Consider the following 25,259-nt stretch of genomic DNA (forward strand, 5'->3'; position numbering starts at 1 on the left):
TTTGAAATTAAAATTATTCCTGAATTGACTTGGGAAATTAATGAAGAATTTTATTTCTAATAGAAATGAGAAATGATTATAGTAGAGCAACAGTCTTAGTTTTAAAACTGCTGGGGATTAGGATGTGAAACACTAACTACCATGACAATTGTCAGTGGAAGGATACAGTTTTCTGGATTAACTAGAAGGCATGGGTTATCATAGAATTTATCTTTATAACGTTATACTCCACTTTTTCAAGTACTTCAAAGCAGATTACTTTATAATGGGTACAACTATGAATTGAATCCTGGAAAACTGCTTGTGGTTTAACATGTAAAACTTGTAGTCACTGATGGAAAGGCATTGTATCTAGCTGTAATGCTGGGAGGCAGGTTCCAGTTTAACCTTAACTATTCATTATAAGGTGAAGTTTAAAAGCCCTGTGCACGTTGGGCTGGCGTGCACCAAGTGGATTTTAAAAGCACATATCTCCCACTACACGCACCAGTCGAAAGCTTAGAAAAAGGGGTGGGGTATAGTGTGGATGCGTGGGGAGGCCAAGAGATGTACGCATACTTGTGCACGCAGGCACATGCCAGGGTCCCCTGCTGCGCAACTTTAGTACTGCTGTGAATGGTGTGTTAAAAAAAATAAATCAGCAGAGTTTTAAGGCTTGGGGGAAAGGGAGGCTAATAAGTTAGGGGATTTTGGCAGGGAATGAATTGGGGAAAACTAACTATGAGATGAGCACACGACCCTTATAAAATTCCCCCATTTACATGGGAGATGGCATTTGCACTCAGGTGTGCACATATGTACGAGCCTCCAGGCTATTTTATAACATGCACGCATATACGTGCATGTTATAAAATGGATGCGTGACTGGATGTGAGCTGACAAATGCGTGCACATCTGCGCCTGCGCACAAGCATTAAAGTAACTGTCCCTATGAGTTTGAGCTAGTCGCTTATCCATCCTGAGTTTGATATTCATAGCATTGTACAACATTAAAAAACAAATCTAAATATTCATGTGGGTAAACAGTAACAGCATTGTGCATTATTGCTTTGGCATCCACTAAATTTTTATTCAGGACATGAAATAACATGAATTCCAGTGTATTCTAACAAGGGCACCGATTCAGGTTACCATTTTGCTTCTCCTTATTTTGTATGTGTTTAGAGACTGAGACTCTACACTTTGCATAATGCATATTAAACAGTTGGAATAAATCAAAGTAGTGTGGTGGTTTGAATCTCCACTTAAACCATTTAAAATGTAAGTGATGTAGTTTTTAGGCAAATGTTCCAAAAAAAGTTGCTGCAAGAGTCGATGGTGAGAGGGATTCTAGTATGTTGTGCTTTTGATGTATTAAAATATTCATTAGTTAAGCTGTTAAGAGGACTCTCTACAGCTAACTCAGCATAGTCTTGGACATAAAGCTGAACAAAAAACATGTTCAAGAACCCTTTTTTTTGCTTGGTTAATTTACTCTTGGTAATGGAGATAGGATGAGTTGAAGAGGATTGTTTCTAGATCTTTGTATGTTTCCAAGGTCTGTGGCACGAGGGAGGATGTGGGGGCTTTTGATGTTAAAAACTTTTTTTTTTTTTTTGCTTCTTTTCACTTGTCTGCACTGAGCTGAAAACCTGACTTGCATGCAACATCAGTTTCTAGAGGCACATGTCAGTCCAGGCACTGGGGGTAGATGGAATAAAAAGTACCAGTCTTTCAGACTAGGCCACTGGCTTTTTTAATGTTCAGTAGGACACTGCTTGTAAGCCATGTAGACGGCTTAGCTTTGAGCTTGACCTAGTAACTGAACCTTTCAGCAGTAGGTTCAAGTGTATCCTTCAGGGTTTTCTGGGATGCAGAAGATGAGTGCACAAATGAGAAAATAGCTTGAACTGAGAACTGTAAGACTTCTAGAGCATAGCATAAAAATAGTAATTAATTTTAGCATCGGTTCTAGTAATATTGTGTGAACTTAATATGTAGCGTGCTTTTATTTTTCTGAATATTGAGTAATCTTTATGTACACAAGATACGGTGTATTGAAGGGCTGCTTCCATTTTGTGTCCATGAAGAAAATTGGTGTTACCTACTGTTTTGTAAAGACTTCTCAAGGGAGCTCTAGTTGGTTCTTGAAAGTATTACCTGTGTCTCCCCTGATCTTGAGCATTTATCCTCCAAGAAAAGGTCAGCATGGTGCTAAAATTTGCTGTCACCCTCCTTGATTAGCTTTCTATAAGTTCATGAAATGGATTCTAACTGTGCTGTACTGTCATGCTGCCTTTTCCAGATCATATATAAAAATGCAGAGCTATTCAAATCCTTTCTTTGGCAATCTTTGATTTTTTTCATTATTTAAAAATAAAATTCTAGTTATGACAAAATGGCATTTCCAGGTTAAAAAAACAAAACAAAAAAAAATTGTAGCACTGCATTAATTATCCTCGAAGTTCATGCTTATGTCTTCGGTAATTCTTAAGATTTTAATTTGTTAAAATCAAATCCATTCAAATACCACGGATTTTTCTTATATTGTTGGCTTTTCAACTTTTCCTATAAATATGGAAACCTCCGAGGTCTTTTCTTACATTTATTGAATTCCAGTATTGTCTTAGTTTCCACCACCTTCACTGGAAGCCTGTTCGTGCATTCACCATGCTCTCTAGAAATAAATATTTTCTTAGATTGTTCCTGAGTATACCCCCTTTCACCCTCATTTCATGACACCTTGTACCAGAGCCGCCGCCTCTGTTGAAAGAGGCCCACCTCCTGTGCGTTGATACCTTGGAGGTATTTAGATGTCTCAACAGGGACAGTATGTCTACCTTTTTCTGATGACCATTCCGCTCCCTAAGCACCTAGACAGCTTTCTGGCTTTTGCCATTGCCTTATACATTTGTTTGACACTGTACGATTAACAGATATAATTGCCTTCTGAACCCTCTTTTTGTGCTTAGAACCCCTATATTGTACTGCTCTCTTGGGTTTTGGCAGCCCAAATGTAAAGTTTGGATTGCAAAAATTAACGTCGTTCTTTCTAAAAAAAAAAAAAAAAATCACTTTGACTAGCACTCATTTAAATATTATTGAACAATTGGTCCCTAAAAGTGTTCTGGGTTTTTCCTCTTATTTATGCTGATGACATAAATAAGACATGGTTGCCTTTATTGATCTTAAATCGTCTCATCCCCTCAACCGTTTTAATCATTGTCTCTCTGAAGTAGCACATTGGCTTAAGATTTCTAAGCTCAAAGTGAACCCTAAAAAATCAGATGTGGTTTCCACTTTAGGTGTCAAATTTGGCGAAGAACAGAAACTCTCGACTCATATTTCTCATCTAATTCACACTCATACTTCCTTAGATTTATTTAGAAATTATGACCATTCTTCGATCAGCATAATCTTAAAACCTTTGTTAATGCTTTAAATCTCAGTAGATTAGACTATTGCAATTCTCTTTTTTCATGGCCTGTCCGTTACTTATCCAGAACACATCAGCAAAACTGATCTTTGGCATGAATAAATTTGATAGTCACTCTACTCTTCGTTAAATTTCTATGGTTGCCGGTTTCTGCTTGCCAAACTTTTAAAATAGTTTGTTTAACATGCAGAACTTTCAGATCTGGTTCTCCATTGTATTATGTTCAATCCATCAAGAATTGCTTACCATCCCTTCACACATAGAAATCAGATTCAGAACCACTAGAGAAAGTTGTTTTGCTTTTCTTGCACCAAGTATCTGGAATAATTTACCTTTTAGTGTGTGGTTGAAAAAAGATTATATTAATTTAGAAAGTGTTTTTTTTTTCTTTTCATTCAAGATCACATCTAATTTAGTTTCTCACAGGAAAAGCAGGATGGTAGTCCTCACATATGGGTGACATCACAGGATGGAGCCCAATCACGGAACACTTTTGTCAAAGTTTCTAGAACTTTGACTGGCCCCTACTGGGCGTGCACAGCATGGCACTAACCCTACAGCCAGCAGGGGTCTCCCTTCAGTCTTCTTTTTTCCGTGCAGTAGTAGCCACGTGGTTAAGGAGCTCCACAGAGATTACTGACAGGAATTTTCCTCACGGAATTACTGAAAACTTTCTTACCCCACAGGGGTCCCTCCTTCAACTTTTTCAAGCCGCGGTACTCCGGTAAGTTTTTTACCCATTTTCGGTCAATTCCTGTCTAGTTTGGCCCTTGCGGCCTACTGGCCGTCGACCGTACCGCAGCTCAAATTTTTCAAGGCCATGGCGTCGGGGTTCCGTCGGTGCCTGGACTGTAACTGCACCATGTCCATAACAGACCCTCATAAGGTCTGTGTAATGTGTCTCAGATGTGAGCACGATGTCCTGACCTGCACCAAATGTGTCCTAATGACACCAAAAGGTCACAAGGCCAGAATGGAGAAGATGGAACTTCTCTTCCATGCTCAAACCCAGACGTCGTTTATTGCATCGACGTCGTCTGAACCGGCACCATCCACGTCGTGCCAGTATTGACCGGTGACCATCTGGCATTGACAACTTCTCGGCCTTCAACTCCCTCTCAGGACCGAGGGGATCGTAGAGAAAGACATCGCCATCGGAAGTCTCGGACCATCGAGGGAGCAATATTTGCTTCTATGATTGTTTAACTGGTGCAGTTCAGTTACAAAAGTCACTGTAAAAGAAAATCTAGAATTAATAAATCCAGCAAACTTAAAATGAATTCTTTAGAAGAACAATTAATAGTTTGGAAGTGTGCACTTGTGTGTAATTTCATTACCAATCTTATTGCCAGTATGCACACATTTGTGTCTAATTGCTTAAATGGGGTAACTCAGCACTTTTCCTCGAAGGCAGCAAAAAGGTTTTGGATTTCAGGGTAACCAAGCTGTGCAAACTAGCTTTTTATATAGATCAATATATGTATACAGTGACAGTAGAAAGTCTGTACTCCCTTCTGAATGTTCACCTTGTGGTGTTGCCTTATAGTCTGGAAGTAAAATGCATTAAGTGTTAGCTCTGTGTATCTACACATCCTACTCCATAGCCATCGAGTGAAAACTATATTCCACAATTCCTTAGAAATAAAAATGGAGAATAGCTTGGTTGGATGTAACTACTTTTGTAGCAATCCAAAATAGTTTTGGTGTAACCAGTCACCTTCAAAGCACACAAGTGAATTGCCTTCACATGATAGGATAAATTCAGAAGTTGTTTACTCGGTTAAGCCGTGGAATGTGTTGCTGGAGGGAGTGGTTATAGCAGCTAACCTAACTGTTTTAAAAAGGGCTTTGACAAATTCCTGGAGAAAGTCCATAAGCAGTTATTAACTGGGTGACTCTGGGGAAACCCAATATTTGTTGCTGGGAGTGAGCAACAAGAAACTGGACCAATTTTATTTTATTTTTTTTTGGATGGGCCACTGTCAGACAGGATGCTGGGCTCGATGGACCTTGGTCTGACCCAGCATGGCACTTATGTTCCTATGGTCTCTCTGCTAGGTAGTGCATTTCAAAGCAAAGACCCAACCATGAACACCAGTGTTCTGTCAGAAGAACTCCAAGGTTATGGAAAAGCACAGGTATAAAAATTGCAAAGTCCAAGACCTTGCAATTTTTATACCCATTTTTATATCTGTGTTGCCCTCGATTAAGCTCTCTCTCCAAACTGGGTGACTCTGCAGGGAGGCAACTAAGCGGCCAGTGGCAACTTTCAAAATGGCCAAGATTGGTCAAAGTATGCATTTGACAGCAATATCTCAAGCACTCCACAAATATGGCCTATATGTACAGCTTTTGTTTCAGTATTTATTTTCCCTGGGAATTTCAGTATTTGTTATAACCAATCAGTGGGGGAAAAAGACTAACACCCCCCAAATATCTTCTTCAGTTTTTGATTGGTTATAATAAACACTGATAAATTCTTTGGAAAAATAGAATATATGTCCCTACCTATGTGGTAGTGTGGTAAGAAGGAAGCCATCACTTAAAGTCCACCTTGCATCCTATTTATCGGTTGCAAAGGAGCACTCAGGATACTACAGCCACGTGGCAAAATGTTTAGTGGTTTGATAAAATGGAACTTTTTGTTAGTGCAAACTCAACACGGCACATCACACAGAAAACACCTTGTGAAGCATGATGGTGGCAGCAGCAAGTTATGGAAATTTTTTCATTGGCAGGGACTGGGTTACGTTTTCAGGGCAGAAGAGACAATTACAGAAAAGTCCTTGAGGAAAACCTGCTGCCCTCTGCAAGAAAGCTGAAACCAGTATGCAAGGTCACCGTTCTGCTTGAGGACCTGAAGTGCACAGACAAAGCTAAACTGAAGTTACTAAGGAAGAAAATGGCAAATATCTTATAGTGGGCAGTAGGAACCCTGACTTTAATCCAATCGAGAATCTGTGGCATGATTGATGTTCATCAGTGCTTCCCAAGGAGCTTGATAGAGCTTAACCAGTTGTGAAGAATGGTCAATGTTGACAAATCTAGATGTGCAAAGTTGGAGACCTGTCCCAATATGCTCACAGCTGTAATAGCTGCCCAAGGTGCTTCTACCATGTTTTGGTCGGAATGCAATCTTTATCAAATTGTTGGATCTGTATATGTTTTGTCCCTCATCTGTTTTGGCCCTGAAAAATGTGAAAAAAAACCCACCAAGTCTGACCCACTGACACTTCAAAATGTGAAATGTTCAAGTTTGTGTAGACTTTATACAGCCACTATATTTGTGAATATTCATTGTGGACATCTGGAAACCTGGACTGTTTGCAGTCTTTGTGGTGGAGAACCCCTGGCTTAAATTTTGCTTGATGTTGCAGAAAATTTTAATTAGCATAAAAAACTGAAATGTCAAAATATTGTCATTTTGATTTTAATTAAAGCATTCTGTTTGTCGTTTTTGAAGTGCAGTGCCAGTTCTTAATACTTGCAATGTGCCAGATCCTCCGTCCAAAGTTCATAGGATGCAATCTATATGGGCAACACATGGCAGTGCACTTGGAAATTCTTCTTAATCAATACAGTAGCACCCAATATATTTGAGACTATTTCTATATCTTTCTTTCATATTATTTTTTTTGGCTTCCTGATTTCATCTCTTGATACTTAAGGATCTTTGCTTTCTTCATATGATGCATAGAATAGTCTCTGGATATTGACACCTCTATCAGCAATAGCAATTTTGTGGTTTTCTCCTTTGCAATGTCCAGTTTTTTTTTTATCCTGTGAAGGAAATAGCAGGCAGGAGGTATGTAATAATTATTCAGCCACACCTCTTTATTCCTGAAAACATTAAATATATATATTTAATGTTTTCAGGGCAACCTTTCGTTACTTGTAAACCGGATTGATTTGTATTGCATACAGGAATTCCGGTATATAAAAATTAAAAATAAAATAAATAAAATAAATTACAAAACATAGAATAAAATAAAATACCTGTAGGCACATGAATTAAAAACCAATATCAGGCATAGATAACTACACTGGCTGATTCAGTTTAAAAAAAAAACCAAAACAAAAACTGATATAAGAGCTAAAAAAAAAACAACCTGTCTAGAAAGGACCCGGCATGGTAACGTTTCAGTGATGGTGTCTGCATCGGGGATAATGACTTCCATTTGAGAACAAGCCATGGTAAATACCATTTATTTCCAAGAGGTTCACGTCCTTATTGCTCTTAAAATTTTTCATAGGGTAGCAGAGCCCAAGTTCTAGGATTACTGTAAAATACATAAACATCCTTCATTCTACAATATCTGGCTGCCTTCCTGTAAACTGTCGAAGTGAAGCCTTTGGAAATACTTCTTGTTTACCACGGCTTGTTTGCAAGTGGATTTCATTATAGCCCTGAGGCAGGTGTGATCGCCTAAACATGGCCACGTTGGGTCCTTTCCAGACTGTAGTTTGCTTGATGTATGGTGAAAGCTTGCGAGATGCTATGTCCGCAGAACGATTCTTTTGTCGTACATGGATTACAGAGGAAGCATTACGCTGCAAAGCATGGGTTGTGTTGGGCTTGAGCTTTGTTTGATTTAAAGACTGGTTGTTTATAGACATTTAAAAAATACACCTCTCAAATCCTTTTCTCTCTACAGGTGCTCACAAGGTGGATGAATTTATTTTATTTATTTATTTTATTTGCATTTTTTTTATATACCGACAACCATTTGCACATCGTATCGGTTTACACAAAACTTGAACTCTGACAGGGAACTGTCAGTTAGGCATTGCCTTTACAAGGAACCAAGTTAAAATATAGGGAAACAGGACTTTAATACAGGAGAAGGATAATAGGGAGGTGCGAGAGTATTGTCAGGAGAGGCTGGATTAACTATAAAACTATAACCAAAACTTTTATGAATGAATTGATCAGGTGGCCTGTGTATATCAGGGCACTCTGACAGGCTTGCTGACACCTTGATACACTCTGTGATATGTTTAACTGTTGATTGAATCTTTGGGATCCAACAGCTCGTCATTGTTGTCTGATTTATATTGTATTCATATGCCTATAGATATTTTATTGTACATTTTTGTAATAAGTTCATACTTCTGGATGTTTTTTTGTCAATTATTTTGGAAACCTATTTAATTATTTCATACCTTCTGTCCACTATGTACTTTTGGATATTACCCTTTGCAATAGTTTGCCTCTGTGTATTGCTTTTCAGTATTTTTTTTCCTCGTCAGAACTAGGGTGTGCCTTCATACTTTTAGAGGGGGACATTAGAAATATTTAGGGAAATAGTTGAAGCAGAGAACCACATAAGGATATGAAAAAGAGAGAGATGTTTTAACAGTCAAATGTGCCTCCTGAGCAGTTTTGGGTACTGTCCTAAGTCTTATGGCTATACTCCTCAGTGCTCTAGAAATACAGGGAGGAGTTTAGTTCCTAGTCTAACCCAGGAATTAAATTTCCCATGGTAAAAATTTACGAGCAAAGTTGATGTACTTTCTTGCATTGCAGAGTAATAAGCTATTTGTGCTTGCTGATCCTAGTTTGGGTTTTATTTTAGTGCCTGTTCTCCCTGTAAAAAAAACAAAAAACAAAAACAAAACCAACCCTGTAAAATACCAGCGTTAACTTTCATGCTGAAAAATTCCAAAAAAAGGCATGCTAAAACATTAAAACCTGCACTAAGGTCAGAGTACTTTATTTGTTTGGAGACCAAGGGATTCAATTCGGAAAAGTTAGATTATGCCTTACATACAAATTTATACTGAAGTGCTAGTTGTTGTTATCTGCAGCAGTGCCTGATAAGGATGTAATTACATTGTAGGCTCCCCATCACAAGAGTGGTGAAAAAGCACCAGAATTCTAAAAATGCCACCAGAGCCTTTCTTGGGAGTTTAAAACTTGGCTTCTTTCTCTTCCTCACATCTGTGCTTGCCCTTAATTCTTCCCCTGTTTCATGTACTCCCATCTCTACAAAGATATCTTTTCTCTTTCTCCCTTTAAATCGACTGTACTCCTGATATCTGATACTGCAAGTGCTGCAGCAGCCTGAAGTGGTTTGCGTGGCTCATAGAATGCAGGTTTCTCTTTCAAAGGAAGGCGCAACCCTTTGCATGATAGTGGTCTCATGGCACCCCCATGACCAAATTCTGAAACCGTTCTTTTTCAAATACCTAGCCCTAATGACAACATAGCTTCATGGTAAGCAGCTGGCATTCATCTCCTTGCTGCACAGTAATAAATGGTCTGACAATCTCTTTACTTTCATACACCCATAAATTACAAAAAAAAAAAAAAAAAAGATAGAGATAGATTTAGTGAGTTCTTATTTCTGTGGGGTTTAAAAAAAAAAAAATAGCCATAATTCCCTATAAGCTGAGCATGTGAGCAATTGCTCATACATTTCAGAGCAGTGCTCACAGGTTTTACATGATCGCTCATAAACCTTTTTTGCGCTATATGCAGAAATGCAACGCTAACACTGGCACTCAAATTGTTGTTTTAAAAAAATGTGCCCATACCTAGTCACTCCTTGGAGAAGATTGGTAGTAGCACTGCTGCTTTGTGTTTTGGCACATAGAGTGGTTTTAAATCTAGGTGCATGATCATGAGTCGTATAGAATATAACAGAAGTAGTTTAACCTCCTGCAGGTTAAACCGATATGAGCTATTCCTTAGAATGTGAAATAAAAGCGTGAATCTTCTTAGAATCTAGAGCATGCCAATTAACAATCCTGCCTGCCATGTTGACCACCGTTTTTGCCGTCTTGTCTGAGTAGTCACTCAGTTATCTGTGGCTGAGTGGTAGGCTGTGTGCACAGTTAACTGGTCAAAATCCTCTCTGCCGATCCGCCCCTTTACACTTTCTGTTTATAGAGCAGTGAAAGTGAGTGTTTTTTAGCCAATGTCATCAGATCATTAGCTGACATTTGATAGCTGGGAATCTGTTTTTTTGTTGAAGCTTTGGAACAAAGCTCTGTTTGAAAGAAAGCTGAACTGACTGAAAAACAGTTTTTTACAAATGACCTTGCTAAGGGGAGGAATGTTTGCTGTATTGCATATCATTTTTTATCTGCAAGTTGGTTTTTTTTTTTTTACATTTAACATGTGGAAATACTTTAAATCTACAGTTCAAGCATATACTTTTTTTTTAAAACAAGTCAGCTTATTTCCAGGACAGTCATATGCCCAAGAGTCAGATTTTCTGATTTTTCGATAGCATGCATGTTACAAGAATAGTAGTAAGGAAAATCTTGAATACTAACAGTAATTGGTTTTGTTGGTACTTTTTTTTTTTTTTTAATTTTGTGATGGCCACTGGTTCTTGTTTGAGTGTCTACATGCAAGTCATCTCATGAGGGTTAGAGATTAAAACATATATTTATTGCACATTTTTGTTGACTGCAACTCCTGCATTATTCATGATGAGAATATCGAGTGCAGCAGATTACTGCCATAGTGGTCTTATATTTCCAAGACCTTAAATGCAGAATTTATGGGTTATGAAGGAAGTTGTAGAGAAGAAAACAATGCCTCTGCTTCTAGTGCAAGTGGTTTAGGAATTGCATTTATTTCATCTATTTGCATATAAATAGGATGTGTACGCTAGCTGGCTGTTTTCTTTTTCTTTTCTTTTTTTTTAATAAAATCAAGAAATATTTTTACTTGAAAAACTTATTTTTAGGCATGTTGCTGGTTGTAACCTTTTTTTCTCTGTTGCATTCCAGACAGTACAGTTTGTTCAGGGAATTTTTGTTGAAAAATATGACCCTACGATAGAAGATTCATACAGAAAGGTAATGTTTAAAGAAAAAGTGAATTTATTGAGCTTTGTCTTTTTTTTTTTTGTCTTACTGAGGTTAGTATAGGGCTATCTTTTATAAAATGATATTGTGGAAACCTCGATCCATAAATTCTCTGTTGCATTCCTTAACTATTAAAAACTTAAGGTACTGACTTTACTAAGGTGCATGGCTGTCTTGGGGCTATTTAAATTCAACAGAAAGCCTGTTAACTCTTCTTTCTAGCCATACTCTAGTAGTAGTCCCATAACTCTTATTTTTAATCAAATTTGATTTTTCACCCAGTGTTCATTGAACTTCAAGGTGAATCACATAAAATGCAACGTTACAATAAAAAAAAAAAAAAATCTAACATAAAAAATCTAGATATAGCATAATAAACATACAATATAACACCACAATATAAAAAAGCTATTAAAATAAAATCCTGAACTTTCTGCCAGAACAATCAACCTGCACGCCTCTTTTTTTTTTTTTTTAATATCCATCCATCTTAGGCAAAGACCTGTATAAAAAGCAAGGCTTTTACGTTTCCTAAATTATTTGTATTGGTACAAATATCTAATGGTAACACATTCCATAACACTGGGCCAACTATACTAAATCCTCCCTTCTGAGTTGATGAAGGTTTAGCCTCAGTAAGATGGAATTTTCAATAGGTGCTTTTGTGCTCAACATAAGGACATCTTGCTGTCTAAGGGGTCAGAATCGGTCAAATAAGCTGGGCCTTCACAATTCAGACATTGAAAGACCAGATAAAGAACTTTAAACTGGATCTGCCAGCTTATTGGGAGCTGGTGAAGACCCTGTAGCAGAGGAGTAATAGGATCACTTGTCCTTGCCCCCATCAAAATTCTAGCTGCAGCATTGTGGAGCAGTTGCAGTCTTCTAAGTGCTGACTGACTAAGCCCTTGATATAAGAAGTTGTAGTAATCAAACTAAGGGCTAGATTCATCAAACTATCGCATGTGATAGGAAGTGGGGCGTGTTTTATGGTAATAGTGCATTTTGTGATAAATAAGCTATCTTAGCACTTCACATAGATATTACCGCAGAATGCAATAACTTTTTCGCACTTTGCGGCTAGTGCACAATTGTAATTCCTACCGAGAGAGAAAGCCTAGCTATAAGGCCCTCATAGTAGTTAGGTATTTATATCTCTATAGGAGGCCCACCTAGTTACTCGAGGTGAGGTTTAGGTATTAGTGTAGGGTTAGGGGCCGCTGACATTCAGAATGAGACATACAAACAGAACGGTGCACTCTCATTCTGAATGTCAGTGGCCCCTAACCCTACACTACTACCTAAACCTCACCTTGACTAACTAGGTGGGCCTCCTATAAAGGTATAAATACCTAACTACTATGAGAGCATTATAGCTAGTCTCTCTCGCTCTCAAAACAGATTTCTATGGTGTGGCTCCTCATAAGTTGGTATGGTGGGGTATTTCGACCTTGCTTGACAAAAGATTGCTTACTTAGGAAAGAATTTAGCCATAAATAAAGGATACTAGAAATTCCTAGTGACATCAGTTGAAGTAGTATGTCATGATCATCATCAAAGACCATGACTTAGGACCCCAAAATCTTAACTAGAAATGCAAGACTGGAAACTGAGTGGTAGTGAGCAAGCACTGATTGATAGATTTTTTTTTTTTTTTTTTTAATTTGGATTCACAGTCTCCATTTATAAAACCTTCAGAAAAAGATCCTTTTATAAGGAGGAATTAGATGGATAAATAGATCAGATCCGTTGATTTTTATTGGGTCGAGCTCACAGAATGCAATGAATACACAATTATTTCTAAATCTTTTAGTCCAAAATCAAAACTCCATTCCAGAATCTAAAATTCTCCACATCTATAATTCCACCTGCCTCTTGTGATAGATATTCCCAGTTCATGCATTTGCCCCCCTTAGGTCTGTCTGCCAGATTGCACTCGTTTTCCAAAGAGGCATTCTGTATAGAGGTTACCCAGTTTGATAGACTATTCTCTTTGCTCTGTGGATCCAACACTGTTTTCCAGGGGCAGTGGGTTTTTGTGCATGCCTAAACAGCCAAGGTATGTTGGGATGATTTCAGTCTCTCAAATTTACTGCTATGTTTGATTTATATTCCTCTTTTCAGGCATTTCAAAGCGGATTACATTCAGGTACTGTAGGTATTTTTGTCCCCAGAGGGTTTACAATCGGTTTGTACCTGAGGCAGTGAAGGGCTGTCTTCTGAAGTTCATAAGATGTAATATGTATGGGCAACATATCAAGGAGTGAATGGAAATTCTTTTTAATCAGGCCCATGGCACCTAATATAATTGGGACGACTACTGTATTTTTCTGCCACATTTTCTTAGTCTGATTGCATCTCTTGGTACTTAAGGCTCTTCCTGTACAGTCGAGGCTACTCAGTTTTGATAATAAACCACTAATTTTTCTTACTTTGTGGATCCTCTAGAGCCAACTAGAGCAAATGAGTAATTTGTAAAAGTTTGCCAGCTCTTCAATAAGCACATGGGTATCTTCCATCCAGACTGAGTGGGTTAGTTAGTTCTAGTTAAAATATTCAATGGCTGACATGGCTTACATGGCGATTTGATGACAGCTTCAACTGGCTGGCTAAATATATACTGTTAGTTTTTTTTTAATCTTATGTCTTTATAGACTCCTTGCATTTTTGCCGACAAAACTCTGATCTTTTCTTCTGCCATTTCCTTTTCCAGCAATGGGTCTGATACTTTAACATGAAATCATCATGGTGCTATTTGCCTAATCAGGAGGGCAAAAGGATAGGCCATGGTGCTATTTGCCTACAGGAGGGCAAAAGGATAGGCCTGTAAAAATTAAAAACAAAAGTTTTTCCTATATGTAAAACAAAACAAAGAACCCATGAAAAACCTTCTATATGATAGCGCAGATTAGTCTGGTTGCAAACAGCAGGGGAAATGACCACTAGAGTATATTGACTGGTCCTGTGGTGGCAGCTTGTTTGACGTGGCCAGTGAAAAACGTTTTTTTGGCTAGTGAAGTTAAGGCATGAAATTTCAGATCTCTCTAGATTTACTATCTATGTAGCAGCCTAGTGGTTAGAGCAGTGGGTTGCGAAGCAAGGTTCAAATCCCACTGCCGCTTCTTGAGACCTTGTGCAAATCACTAACATCCATTGTCTCAGGTACAAACTCAGGGCCTCGTTTACTAAGCATTTTTCCCATAGACACAGAAGGGGAGAAAAGCTTTAGTAAATCAGAACGTTAGGTTGTAAACTCTCTGGGTATAGAGAAATACCTACAGTACCTGAATGTAATCCACTTTAAAGTGCCTGAAAAGAGGAATATAAATAAAAAAAAATAATAAATTAGGTATATGTGAACTTTTTTTTAGCTCTAGAAAGGCAGATGCAGAACAGCTGAGGAGCTGTGCACCCTACTTCTTCAATTTTATTATGCCTAAACCGTAATAGCTGTTACAATTTTCCATTCTAAAAATAATTCTGTTGAAAATGGAAGCAAAGTGTGTTAACTCACAGCAGGTTGTAACAAGTATTAAATGGAGTTTATAGCATCTACATTTGTACCTGGTAAAGCACAATCAGTATACTAAACTTAACTTTCTCTTCTTTGCCAGCAAGTGGAAGTAGATGGCCAACAGTGTATGCTTGAAATTCTCGACACAGCAGGAACAGTAAGCACATACTTTTTTCAAATAGAAAAGCACCATAACTGTAGAATTTGTTGCATGCTTCTCTTTGCATAATTAGAAGTATCAGTTCAGTTCAGCTACACTGAGCTCCTTTTCTGGATGTGGCTTGCACTGAATATGCCTAATTTCTTTTTGCCTAGTCTTTCATTTTTAAAAGTTCTTACTGTATGGCACATACCAGTTCTCAGTTTTTCACCATACAGCTGGGTCTAGCTACTATAAAAACCTTTAAATAAATAAATACTAGCAAGCTATCTCTTGATTAAGACCAGTTAGAATGCAGACCAGGCCCCTACGTTCAACTCATTCAGTAGCCTAAGTATGAAATTATCCCTCTTGTGATGAGTTGACTGTATTGCAAATGATATTTTGAGGTTGATGTTGTGTGGCTGTGCTAGGACTTAAAATTCATATCTGCTGAGTTTATTGGGTAAAATCTCTTTATTGTATTTGCTATTACTGCACAGTCAGAAAAATGGAAATCTGTAACCCAGGATGTATTTTTCTTGTACTTATCAAACAGTTGACTTGCTTAGGCAGTCGCTGTCATGTTTGGTGTACTAAACCATGGAGACTGTGTATGCAAATTTCTTTTGCATATTCATTGTGGATATCCTGAAAACCAGACTGGCTGTGGGGTTCCCAGGACAGGTTTGGGGAGACCTGCCTTAGAGGTCTGGCTGGTGGCCAAGCTCCCTGTACTACCACTGTAACTCTGTGTTCTCCCCAGATTCTGATACACAAGATGAACTGGAGGCTTTTAGCCTTTCACTTGGAGGAAGAGGAATTGTCCATGAAGAAGATTCATTCATCTTCTCTTTATTCCATAAAGATCAAGTGGCTTTTCTCTTCTCCCAGATGGAAACATTCAGTTGAATATCTAATTCCAAAGCAGAGGAGGATCTTATAGGGATCCCATCCTTCAGAGAATCCGACTTTTCCTTTCCATAGACCACTTGAGGGCATGGTTCTAGCTGAATAGGAATCTTTGGAAGGCAGGGTGCAAAGCTATATCCTCATCCATATGAGGTCAGAATGTCTCTTTCAAATGGCAAGGATCGATGCCCTTGTGATGGCTGCCATTGCGCCCTGGCCCTCGAAAGGTCATGTTTTCACCAATAAATACAAAAATCACAGTAATCTTTCAGGAAAAAATTCCTCTTCTTAATCCCAATCAGGTGCCTCCTTACCAGTTCTTGACATTCTTAAGACGTTGAAATTTTGGGAAATGCCTACATCTTGCCCTCTGACATCCAGAAAGCTGGACATCAAATTTCAAGTCCAATCTTCCGATGTTGGCTTGTAACCCCTTCCATACCAGTCCATCATAGCTGAGTCAATGGAAAAAAACAGACACATTTATTCTATTGCCCCATCAGCAAAAATCACAAACTTCTAGACAATTACGCCAAAAGAACATTTCAGAGCATCATGTTCTCTGCTTGCATTGCAGTTTCAAGTGGATTTGTCCCACTACCAATACAAAGTCCTTCTGTTTGACCTCTCCTCTGCTCCCATAATGTTCAACAAATGCTCAGCATTAGTGGCAGTGCACCTTTGTTGCCAGAGGATTCAAGTTTTCTCATCTGGGCAACTGACTGATCACTGCAAATTCTCAAGAAGCAGTTCTCCACTTTCTTGGCATGGCCATACATTTTCTTCAGAGCTTAAGGTTTCTCATCTGTTTTGAGAAATCGAATCTTGAATCCAGTCAGACCCAGTGCTTCGAATGATTCCTTGCTTCAGAAGGCATTCCTGCCCAGTATTTGGAAGGCAACAATGGCAAGTTGTGCATAGATGAGCGAGAGCAATCTGAGGTCCATTGCCAGGTGGCTCCTAATGTTCATATGGCTGCCTTCACATATGACAACTCCAATGAGGTTTTAAATCTCAGTAGGATCAGCAGAAGTGCAGACAGCACAGTGGCATGGGAATAATGATGGTGATTGTAGCCTCAAGTGCTCCAGGAAGGTGCTCCATTATGTGTTCCCACCAACTTGTCCTCTTAAGATGCCTTAACCAGAATCAGGGGAGCCCATGTTGGATCTTCTGTAGCCAGGATCATTGGTCTCCACACACATTTCTCTTCCAAATCAATCTCCTTGAGCTCAGAGTGATGTTGCACGCTCACCATGTTCACACTGATCCAGACAGACAACTAGTTACCATGTTCTGTGTCAACAGGAAGGACAGGATCGTGGCTTCTGTGCAGAGGAGGACTGAAGATCTTGAGCCTTCAACCTCACAGCTTGGTTGAAAGCTCAGTAATAGCAAATCTCCACGTACCATCCAAGATTGAAGACATTGATTTTGTCCAGAAAACCCTCAACCAGTTAAACTACACCTTCAAAAGGAAAAGATTCTCCATCTGGTGTCAACATGACTGACTCCTTTCATGTGAATCTTCACAGCTTCTAAGACACTTGCTTCACCTCTCTAACGCTGGCCTCGCCACTACCTCCATACCTCACCATGGCCTCCTACTACCACTTGTTAGCTGGCAAACCAATTTTCATTCATCCACTAGTATCTCGTTTCATGAAAAGTCTCTGGCATGTCAAACTCCCAATACCATGAAACTGAAGGTTTTCTGTATCTAAACTCGGTTCTCTGTTGATGATGCCTCCTTTCGAATCCTTGGAATCTATTTCTTTAAAGTTTGACTTGGAAAGTTCTTTTCTTTTCTTCATTGCAGTCACCTTTGTGATTTAGTCAGCAAACTCCAAGCTGTCATACACTATCCTCCATATCTGCAGTTCTATCACAACAGAGTGTTTCTCAGAACCCACCCGGGGTTCTTACCAAAAGTAGTTTCAGCTTTTCATATCAGACAATGTCGTTATACCTACTTTCTTTCCAAGGTCCCATATGCATGAGGGCAAGAGAGCCTTCCATACTCTAAATGGGCCTTGGCATATTACAAAAGATGTAGCAACCTCATGGTCAGACTAATCAGCTTTTTGTCTCATATGTCCCAAACTTCCCAGGAATAGCGGTTGCCACATGGACATTATCTAGTTGGATAGCTGTTTGCATCCATCACTGGCTATGATTTAACAAGACTTCAGTTAGCAGGTTCAGTTAAGGCTCATCAAGTATGAGCCATGGCTTCCTCTAATTTCCAAGAAGTACCTATCGATATCTATAAAGCTGCAATGTTGTCTTCAGTCCACACATTCACATCCTATTACTGTCTTCATAAAGTTTGACAGAAGGTTTGGACAAGCAATTTTGTGAAATCTGCTCCCTGTAGTCCACTCTCTATGGTGAGTCCAGGTTGCTTTCTAAGTAATCACTCTGCTGCAACCCTCAGCTTGGCTAATCAGCTTGCTTATCAATGGAAAAAGCATGTTTGCCTACCATACATGGTGTTTTCTGTAGATAGGAAGAATTAGCCATGGAATACCTGCCCACTTCCCTGGAGAGTTGACTACACAACTACATTTAGCTCTGTTACTGACTGAGGAGGCTTTCCACGGCAACTCCCGCACATGCTCAGTAGAGCTCAAAACTCTACAGCTTGGAGAGAGGAAATCCATTTGGTGTTGCCAGATGACGTTGCCCATGTGTAATGGCTGATTCATGTTGCTATCTATGAAAAACATAGTTTATGTTTAGCAAACATGCTATCCTCCATATAAATGAAAATGAATAGCTTTACAAAGAACATGTTTGCTCACTAAGAGGACAACTTTCAAAGAAGTTTACCTTGATAAATTGCTATTTACACGGGTAAATGGATTGGCTGAAATCTACCATCACTTCAATCTGGCTAAAAATTGATACTGCTGGATGGATGGGGAGTTATTCCCAGGAGTTGGAAAACACGTAGAAGTTGGATTTTCAAATCTATGCTTGCCGTTTTCCAGCAAAAATCTGATCACAGAAAAATGTGTGGGGTCTGTGGATCTCTTATGCCCATGGACAGTTTTCAAAGGGGAAGTCCCCATGGACTTTGCACCTAGGCCTTCTAGTGTGCATTACCAGTTATGAACATCCTATGAAAATGTAGTAGCAAGCTATAGTTGCTCCATTGTTATCTGCTGCCTTTGGGAGAGATGAGACGGGGGAAAAGCAGGGCCTATTCTCTTATAGATCTCTTCCCACTTTATCCTATTAAAAATAATTGTGAAATAGTTTAAGAGCAGATGTTTTATTAGGAAAATTTGCCACTGGACTATTTGAGTTCGAAAACTATTTCTGGCTATATTAGAATTTGAATATCTTTAAATGTTTTAACATGAACCATATTCTCATCTAATTACTTCATTTGTAACTTTTAGGAACAATTTACAGCAATGAGAGACCTGTATATGAAGAATGGTCAAGGGTTTGCACTAGTATATTCTATTACAGCACAGTCCACGTTTAACGACTTACAGGACCTGAGGGAACAGATTTTACGGGTTAAGGACACTGAAGATGTAAGTGAATGAGATTCTTTGTAAACTGCAAGTATTTTGTATATGAGCAAGCAAACATCTACTTCTGAAATTATTGGTCCTGGACAGAAACCTAACAGTATATGATGGGTCAAGGTACGAATATGTGCCAAATAGTGAGGTATTTGGAAATGATCATATTTGATGTTTGTAAAGCTGGAAAACTGTGAAATTTATTTTTATTTATCAAAAATGTATATTCTATGTATTCTCAATGTTCAAATGCTGATTACAAAATATTCATAAAATATTGAGTTAATTCAAATAAAACTAGATTAAATTATAAATACATAAAAATTTGTACCTATGACTATCATTGAACTGTGGCTAAAACTGTAACTGTGCCCCAACCTCCCCTCCTGCAAAAGCCTGATAGAATATTTCTGTCTTTGCTAATTTTCTGAATTTTAAATCAGATTCTCTATGCACCCCCACTGACAAATTATTCCATAAAACTGGAGCACAGAGCGAGAGAGAGCCTTTGTTCTAGTTTTCTGCATTTTATATTTTTGCAAACAATAGCAATTCTTGGGAGCAGTTCTTGCCTGTTGGCACATACCCCTCTGTCTTGTCCCTTAGATTTATGCACTGCTTTTTCAGTAGTAAAAAGCATTTGATATGGCAATGATGAAGAGCTATAGGAATGTTAAGATGCATATGGAGGGGAATAATTAAAATCTTGTATTTAAATCCGTAGTAGGACCTCATCTGGGCTATTGTCCAATTCTGGTGGTCACATCTCCAGAAGAATATAGGCAGAATGGAAGCAGTTTAGAGAGTACCAAAATGCCGTACACTAGACCTGTGCCATGAGACTTATCAGAGACTTCAGGGCTTAAATAATATGCACCCATCCTAGAAAAGAGCTGAGAGTAAAACCAGAGATCAAATAGGACCTACAATATTATAGCAGAAGAGAAAATTGTTTTCTAGCTCAGGCAGTAAAAGCACGGTCGAAAAAATGTATGCATGTGTGTGGAAGAGCAAGAGGTGAGAAATTTCCAGAATATGTAAGCTTTTTATATCTAACACAGCCTGCAGACTATGTAGCACACCTACCACCCCCCAAAAAAAAAAAAAATCAGGACTGTAGCATTTGTTTTCCCAGAATAATTTGGGAAGGATCTTAAGTTATCACAGTTCATAATGCAGCATCTTATAATATTCTCATATACAGAAACACTTTTTAGTTAGCAGACGTTTGAAACTTATGAACAGGTGTCAGTCTACTTATCTATTGTGTACGCTCATGGTATTTTTGTAAAATCTTTCAAAATTCATATTTCAACATCTTAGCAAAATCTTATGTTGCATCAGTACATTTTAGTGATTATCAGCCAATATGTAATGTTACTGTATCATTGGCACCTAAAATTGTGTGATCTTGGTTCCAAGTTTTGATGAAAATGCACTTCTGTATGTTGAGTGGTTCTGCATAGCTCAAGAAGACCTTCCCTTATAAATATCGCAGGCATGCATTTGTGTGGGTTGTGACAATATCTGCAGTATCCATAGTGGTATGTACTTAGAGGTTTTAGTGTAAAACTTGTGGTGGTCAAGAATATGCTCAGTTTCTATGCTTCATCCTTTCTCTCTGCATCTCCTGGGAGTCAGCCTGCCGGAAGTAGAACTTAAAGTATAAAAGATCAATATTGTTGGTAGACTCTGAACTCTTTCTTTTAGCCCGGAGAAAATGCAACTTATTTGTGCAGAGGGAACCAACCATGTCAAGGAAGGAAAACTAGTTTTCTGTGGTATTTTAACCAGAAGTCCCAGGACTTTCTCTCAAGGTTCTGAATGCTTGTGTTTGGTTAATCTTATTCATGATCTATGATCAAATCATGAATGGTTTGCTTTAAAGGTTCCTTGTACAATAAGGAGTTTAGTGCATGCTCATCTGTTGTAAGCAAACTGAAAATACATTTTTTTCAATCTTGCTTTAAACTAATTCAACAATTCTATTTTTACTTTATCTCAGAATTACTGTTTACTAATCTTATGATCTGTGTTTTGTAAAGTACCCTGGAGAAGGGTGTCTGTTAACTACAGAAATACCTAAATGTGTTAGAAATTATTGAAAATAACCTTGAATGGCCATAAAAGGTGATATTTTTCTGTTTTGTTAGTAGACTTAAAACATAGCCACAATTCTGTCAAAATGCTTCTATGGCCTAGAAAAAAGTTTACCATGATAAATATTAATTTCACCTTCCCATTATCTAGAGAGGTTTGCTTTGTGTAGTAGAAAAGGGCAAATATATTTATACAGTTCAACCAATAAAGTCTAAAACATGTATTACATAATCAGTTCCAGGTTCCTAATCCTTGTTACAGCTGTTTGCCTTCATTGTCTTGTACTGACTGTTTTAGTATAGACAAAAAAAAGCTAGATATTGAACTCTCAATTCCGCTTTATTGGTTGAAAGAATTGTATTTTTAATAGATGCATGCTTTATGGTGGCCTTCTTAAAAGCTCTCCTGCTTTTTAGCTTTTTATGATGTACTCATACTTTGCAAAGATCAGGTAGTTTATCTTGTCTTGTTGCAGAAATGGGAGGAAAAGTTCAGCAGTTCAGACTCTTTCATTACGGTGATCTTAATCGCACCCTGGAACTGATCATTGTTGGTTCTCCCAATTCAGCTTGCAACAGAAACGCACACTATGTGAATTAAAATGTAAATGAGAAAGCTTCATCTTCATTTTTTGAAATCTGTTGGATAAAGTAACAAGGCACGTGCCCTACGTTTCTCATGGACATTGCAGCTCTTGACAGCATTAATAAGAAAACATGTCCCATTGGCTTTTGCTGCTTAAATTGTAATTACTAAATTTGGTGGTTCTATCACTGCAAACTGTCTGACAGCTCAGACTGTCTCCCGTACTAACTGCACCCCTTATTTATGGCCTTGGGTCATTGAGATGGTAGCTTTGCATGGCACAGTATTTGTGGATTTATCCAACCAATTGAACAGTGGAGTCTGAATAGTAATTCTGCTGACTGCTAATTAAGCAATGTTCACTTGAATTAGTAAAATGCTGACTGATTATCAGGAATTGAGAGATTTGCATACTTGCATTTTATCCCAGGACAAGCAGGATGCTAGTCCTCACATATGGGTGACATCGGTAATGGAGCCCTATGTACGGAAAACTTCTGTAAAAGTTTCTATGAAACTTTTGACTGGCACCAGAGTGCCTACTGAGCATGCCCAGCATGTCATGATATTCCCTGCCACAGGGGTCTCCCTTTAGTCTTCTTTTTTCCGCGAAGCAATTAGCCTCGCGGTTATCAGGAGTCCTGTGGGATTCTCCACATATTTTCCTTACGGAAAGCTTTAAAAAACTTCAACCGCAGAGGGTCTCCCTTAGTTTGATCATCGCGGTGAGTTTTTCCCGTTCTCGCGGTTCCGTGCCGTTTTTTCGTTAAAAACAAAATTTACCTGAGCCTTAGGCCGTCGACGGCTGCCCGGCCACAAAATGGCTACAGGTTTTAAAAAATGTCCGAAATGCGCGAGAAATATGTCTATTACAGACCCTCACCAAGACTGTGTACTTTGCCTTGGTGAAGGTCATGATGTAAAAAATTGTCCCTTATGCGCTACGATGACCTCGAAAGGTCGACGTTTACGGATGGACAAGATGGAGCAATTATTCAAAATTCAACTGATTACTGCTCCGTCTACTTCCACACAATCGTCTCCGGCTGGGGCGATTAGGAAAGTGGTCTTGAAGAAACGTCACTCCGGTGACTCGGGAGACGCTCCTTTTTCCTCCCCCTCACCATCGTCCAGAGCGTCCACATCGAGTAGCGAAAAAGGGCGCGAAAAAGATAAACATCGCCATCGGCATCGCAGGCCGCAACCAGCAACCATCGCTCCGATACCCGGCGAGCCATCGGCGGAGGACGGGGCACCGAGTAAGAAAGCCCGGCTCCAAAGTAAGGCTTCCGAGCCACCGACAGGCCAACCCTCGCCGATTCCGGCGGAAGGAATCGTACCTCCTCAGGGCCCTGAGGTTGTACTACTGTCGCCGCCACCGCCTCCCCCCATGGGTGCTCTGTTCACATCATCCATGCGGGCGGAACTTGACAATTACATACGTCAAGCGGTTAAGGATGCCTTTATCGAGGCGATGCCACGGCCTGCCACTCCGGTTCTGCCATCGACACCGGTCATAGGAGGATCTCCGGTTCCATCACCGATTCCTTCACTACCGATGCCAAGGAAATCACCGCTCTCCTCGATGGCGCCGATTCCATTACCGGTTCTACCTAGGCCGCAGCCACCGGATTCAGCATTGCCGATTCCCCGGGTACCATCGATTCCACCACGGCCATCGATCCCGATGGCACCCTCGATGCCTTTTCAAGAGTCCATTTTTCAACCATTAATGGACAAGCTGGACTCACTAATACATTGCTTCTCATCTCCACCACAACCTATAGATGTAGATGACAGTCAAGAGCCAATACCAGGTCCTTCGGGTGTCCCACCACCCCTCAGACCTCAGACTCCACTTTCTGAAATGCCAACTAAGCCTACTAGGCCGTTGGAGCTCCCTCTGGATGATAGTGACGAAGAATTCTCCTCGGATGAAGACCTCCTTTCTGAGCCTTCTCCCCCAGAAGATAGAAGAAAGTCACCACCGGAGGATCTCTCTTTCTCCAACTTTATTAAGGAGATGTCTCAAACAATTCCCTTTTCTCTCATCTCTGAAGTGGACAGCAGGCAAAAAACCTTGGAGGTGCTTCAATTCGTGGACCCTCCCAAGGAAATTCTTGCTATTCCTGTTCATGAAGTTTTACAAGAACTTATGTACAGGATATGGGAACACCCTGGGTCGGTGGCAGCTGTTAATAAGCGGGCGGATGCCACTTACTTAGTACAACCCATCCCGGGGTTCCAAAAAACTCAACTACCGCACCAGTCAGTGGTGGTCGAGTCGGCCCAAAAGAAGGCCAAAAGATTAAAGCAACACGCCTCCATACCTCCTGGAAAGGATAATAGGTTCTTGGACAATCTTGGTCGGAAGATCTTCCAAGCTGCGATGCTGGTAGCTAGAATAAATTCATACCAGCTTTTTATGAACCAGTACCAGCGTGACCTATGGAAGCAAGTGGAATCCCTGTCTCAGCAGTTACCTGACCATCTTCAGGAAGGTTTTCAAAACCTAGTACATAAGGGCCTAGAGGCAGGGAAACACGAGGTTCGGGCCACGTATGATTCATTCGAGACAACCTCCAGATTGTCTGCAGCTGGAATAACAGCGAGAAGATGGGCCTGGCTTAAATCTTCAGAGCTGAGACCAGAGGTACAGGAGCGCTTGGCGGACCTGCCCTGCTTAGGGGAGAACCTCTTTGGCGATAAGGTCAAGGAGGCAGTAGCCACCATCAAGGACCATACAGAAACCCTCAAACAGCTTTCTCAGCTGCCACAAGAGGTACATCAACCTTCAAGGAGGCCTCCAAGAAGGGAACAAAGAAAGCCATATTACCGCCCTAGGCGGTATTATCCACCAGTAGCCAGGCCCAGACAACAAAGACCTGCTCAACGGTCTCAGCCTCGCCAAAGACCTGCTAGGCCTCAACAACCTCCGCCTGCGGCGTCCACTTCCGGATTTTGAAGTTCAACCAGAGGGCATGAGTCATTATCAAAATCCCTATCCACAAGTACCGGTTGGAGGCCGAGTTGCTCACCATCTTCAAACTTGGACCTCCATCACTACGGACCAATGGGTACTCTCAATCATATCTCAGGGGTACCACTTGGACTTCCTCACTGTACCAAAAGACAATCCCCCTATGCCGTCTTGGACAGTGTCTCATCATTACACAATCCTGCAAGCAGAATTATCTACCCTCCTGACTGCCAGGGCCATCGAAAGAGTTCCCA

General features: G+C 39.7%; 1 protein-coding gene across 1 annotated transcript in view; it reads left to right on the forward strand.

Moving 5' to 3' along the window:
• The window catches only part of RAP1A (RAP1A, member of RAS oncogene family), a 100,374-nt gene that overhangs the window by 50,067 nt on the left and 25,048 nt on the right, over window positions 1-25,259 (forward strand). The window contains exons 3-5 of the mRNA XM_029572564.1: window positions 11,159-11,227; window positions 14,851-14,907; window positions 19,209-19,349. Of these exons, the coding sequence (XP_029428424.1) occupies window positions 11,159-11,227; window positions 14,851-14,907; window positions 19,209-19,349 (267 nt within the window). The remainder of the gene's footprint in view (window positions 1-11,158; window positions 11,228-14,850; window positions 14,908-19,208; window positions 19,350-25,259) is intronic.

Source organism: Rhinatrema bivittatum, chromosome 12 (genome assembly GCF_901001135.1).
Source record: "Rhinatrema bivittatum chromosome 12, aRhiBiv1.1, whole genome shotgun sequence".
Classification (NCBI taxonomy): domain Eukaryota; kingdom Metazoa; phylum Chordata; class Amphibia; order Gymnophiona; family Rhinatrematidae; genus Rhinatrema; species Rhinatrema bivittatum.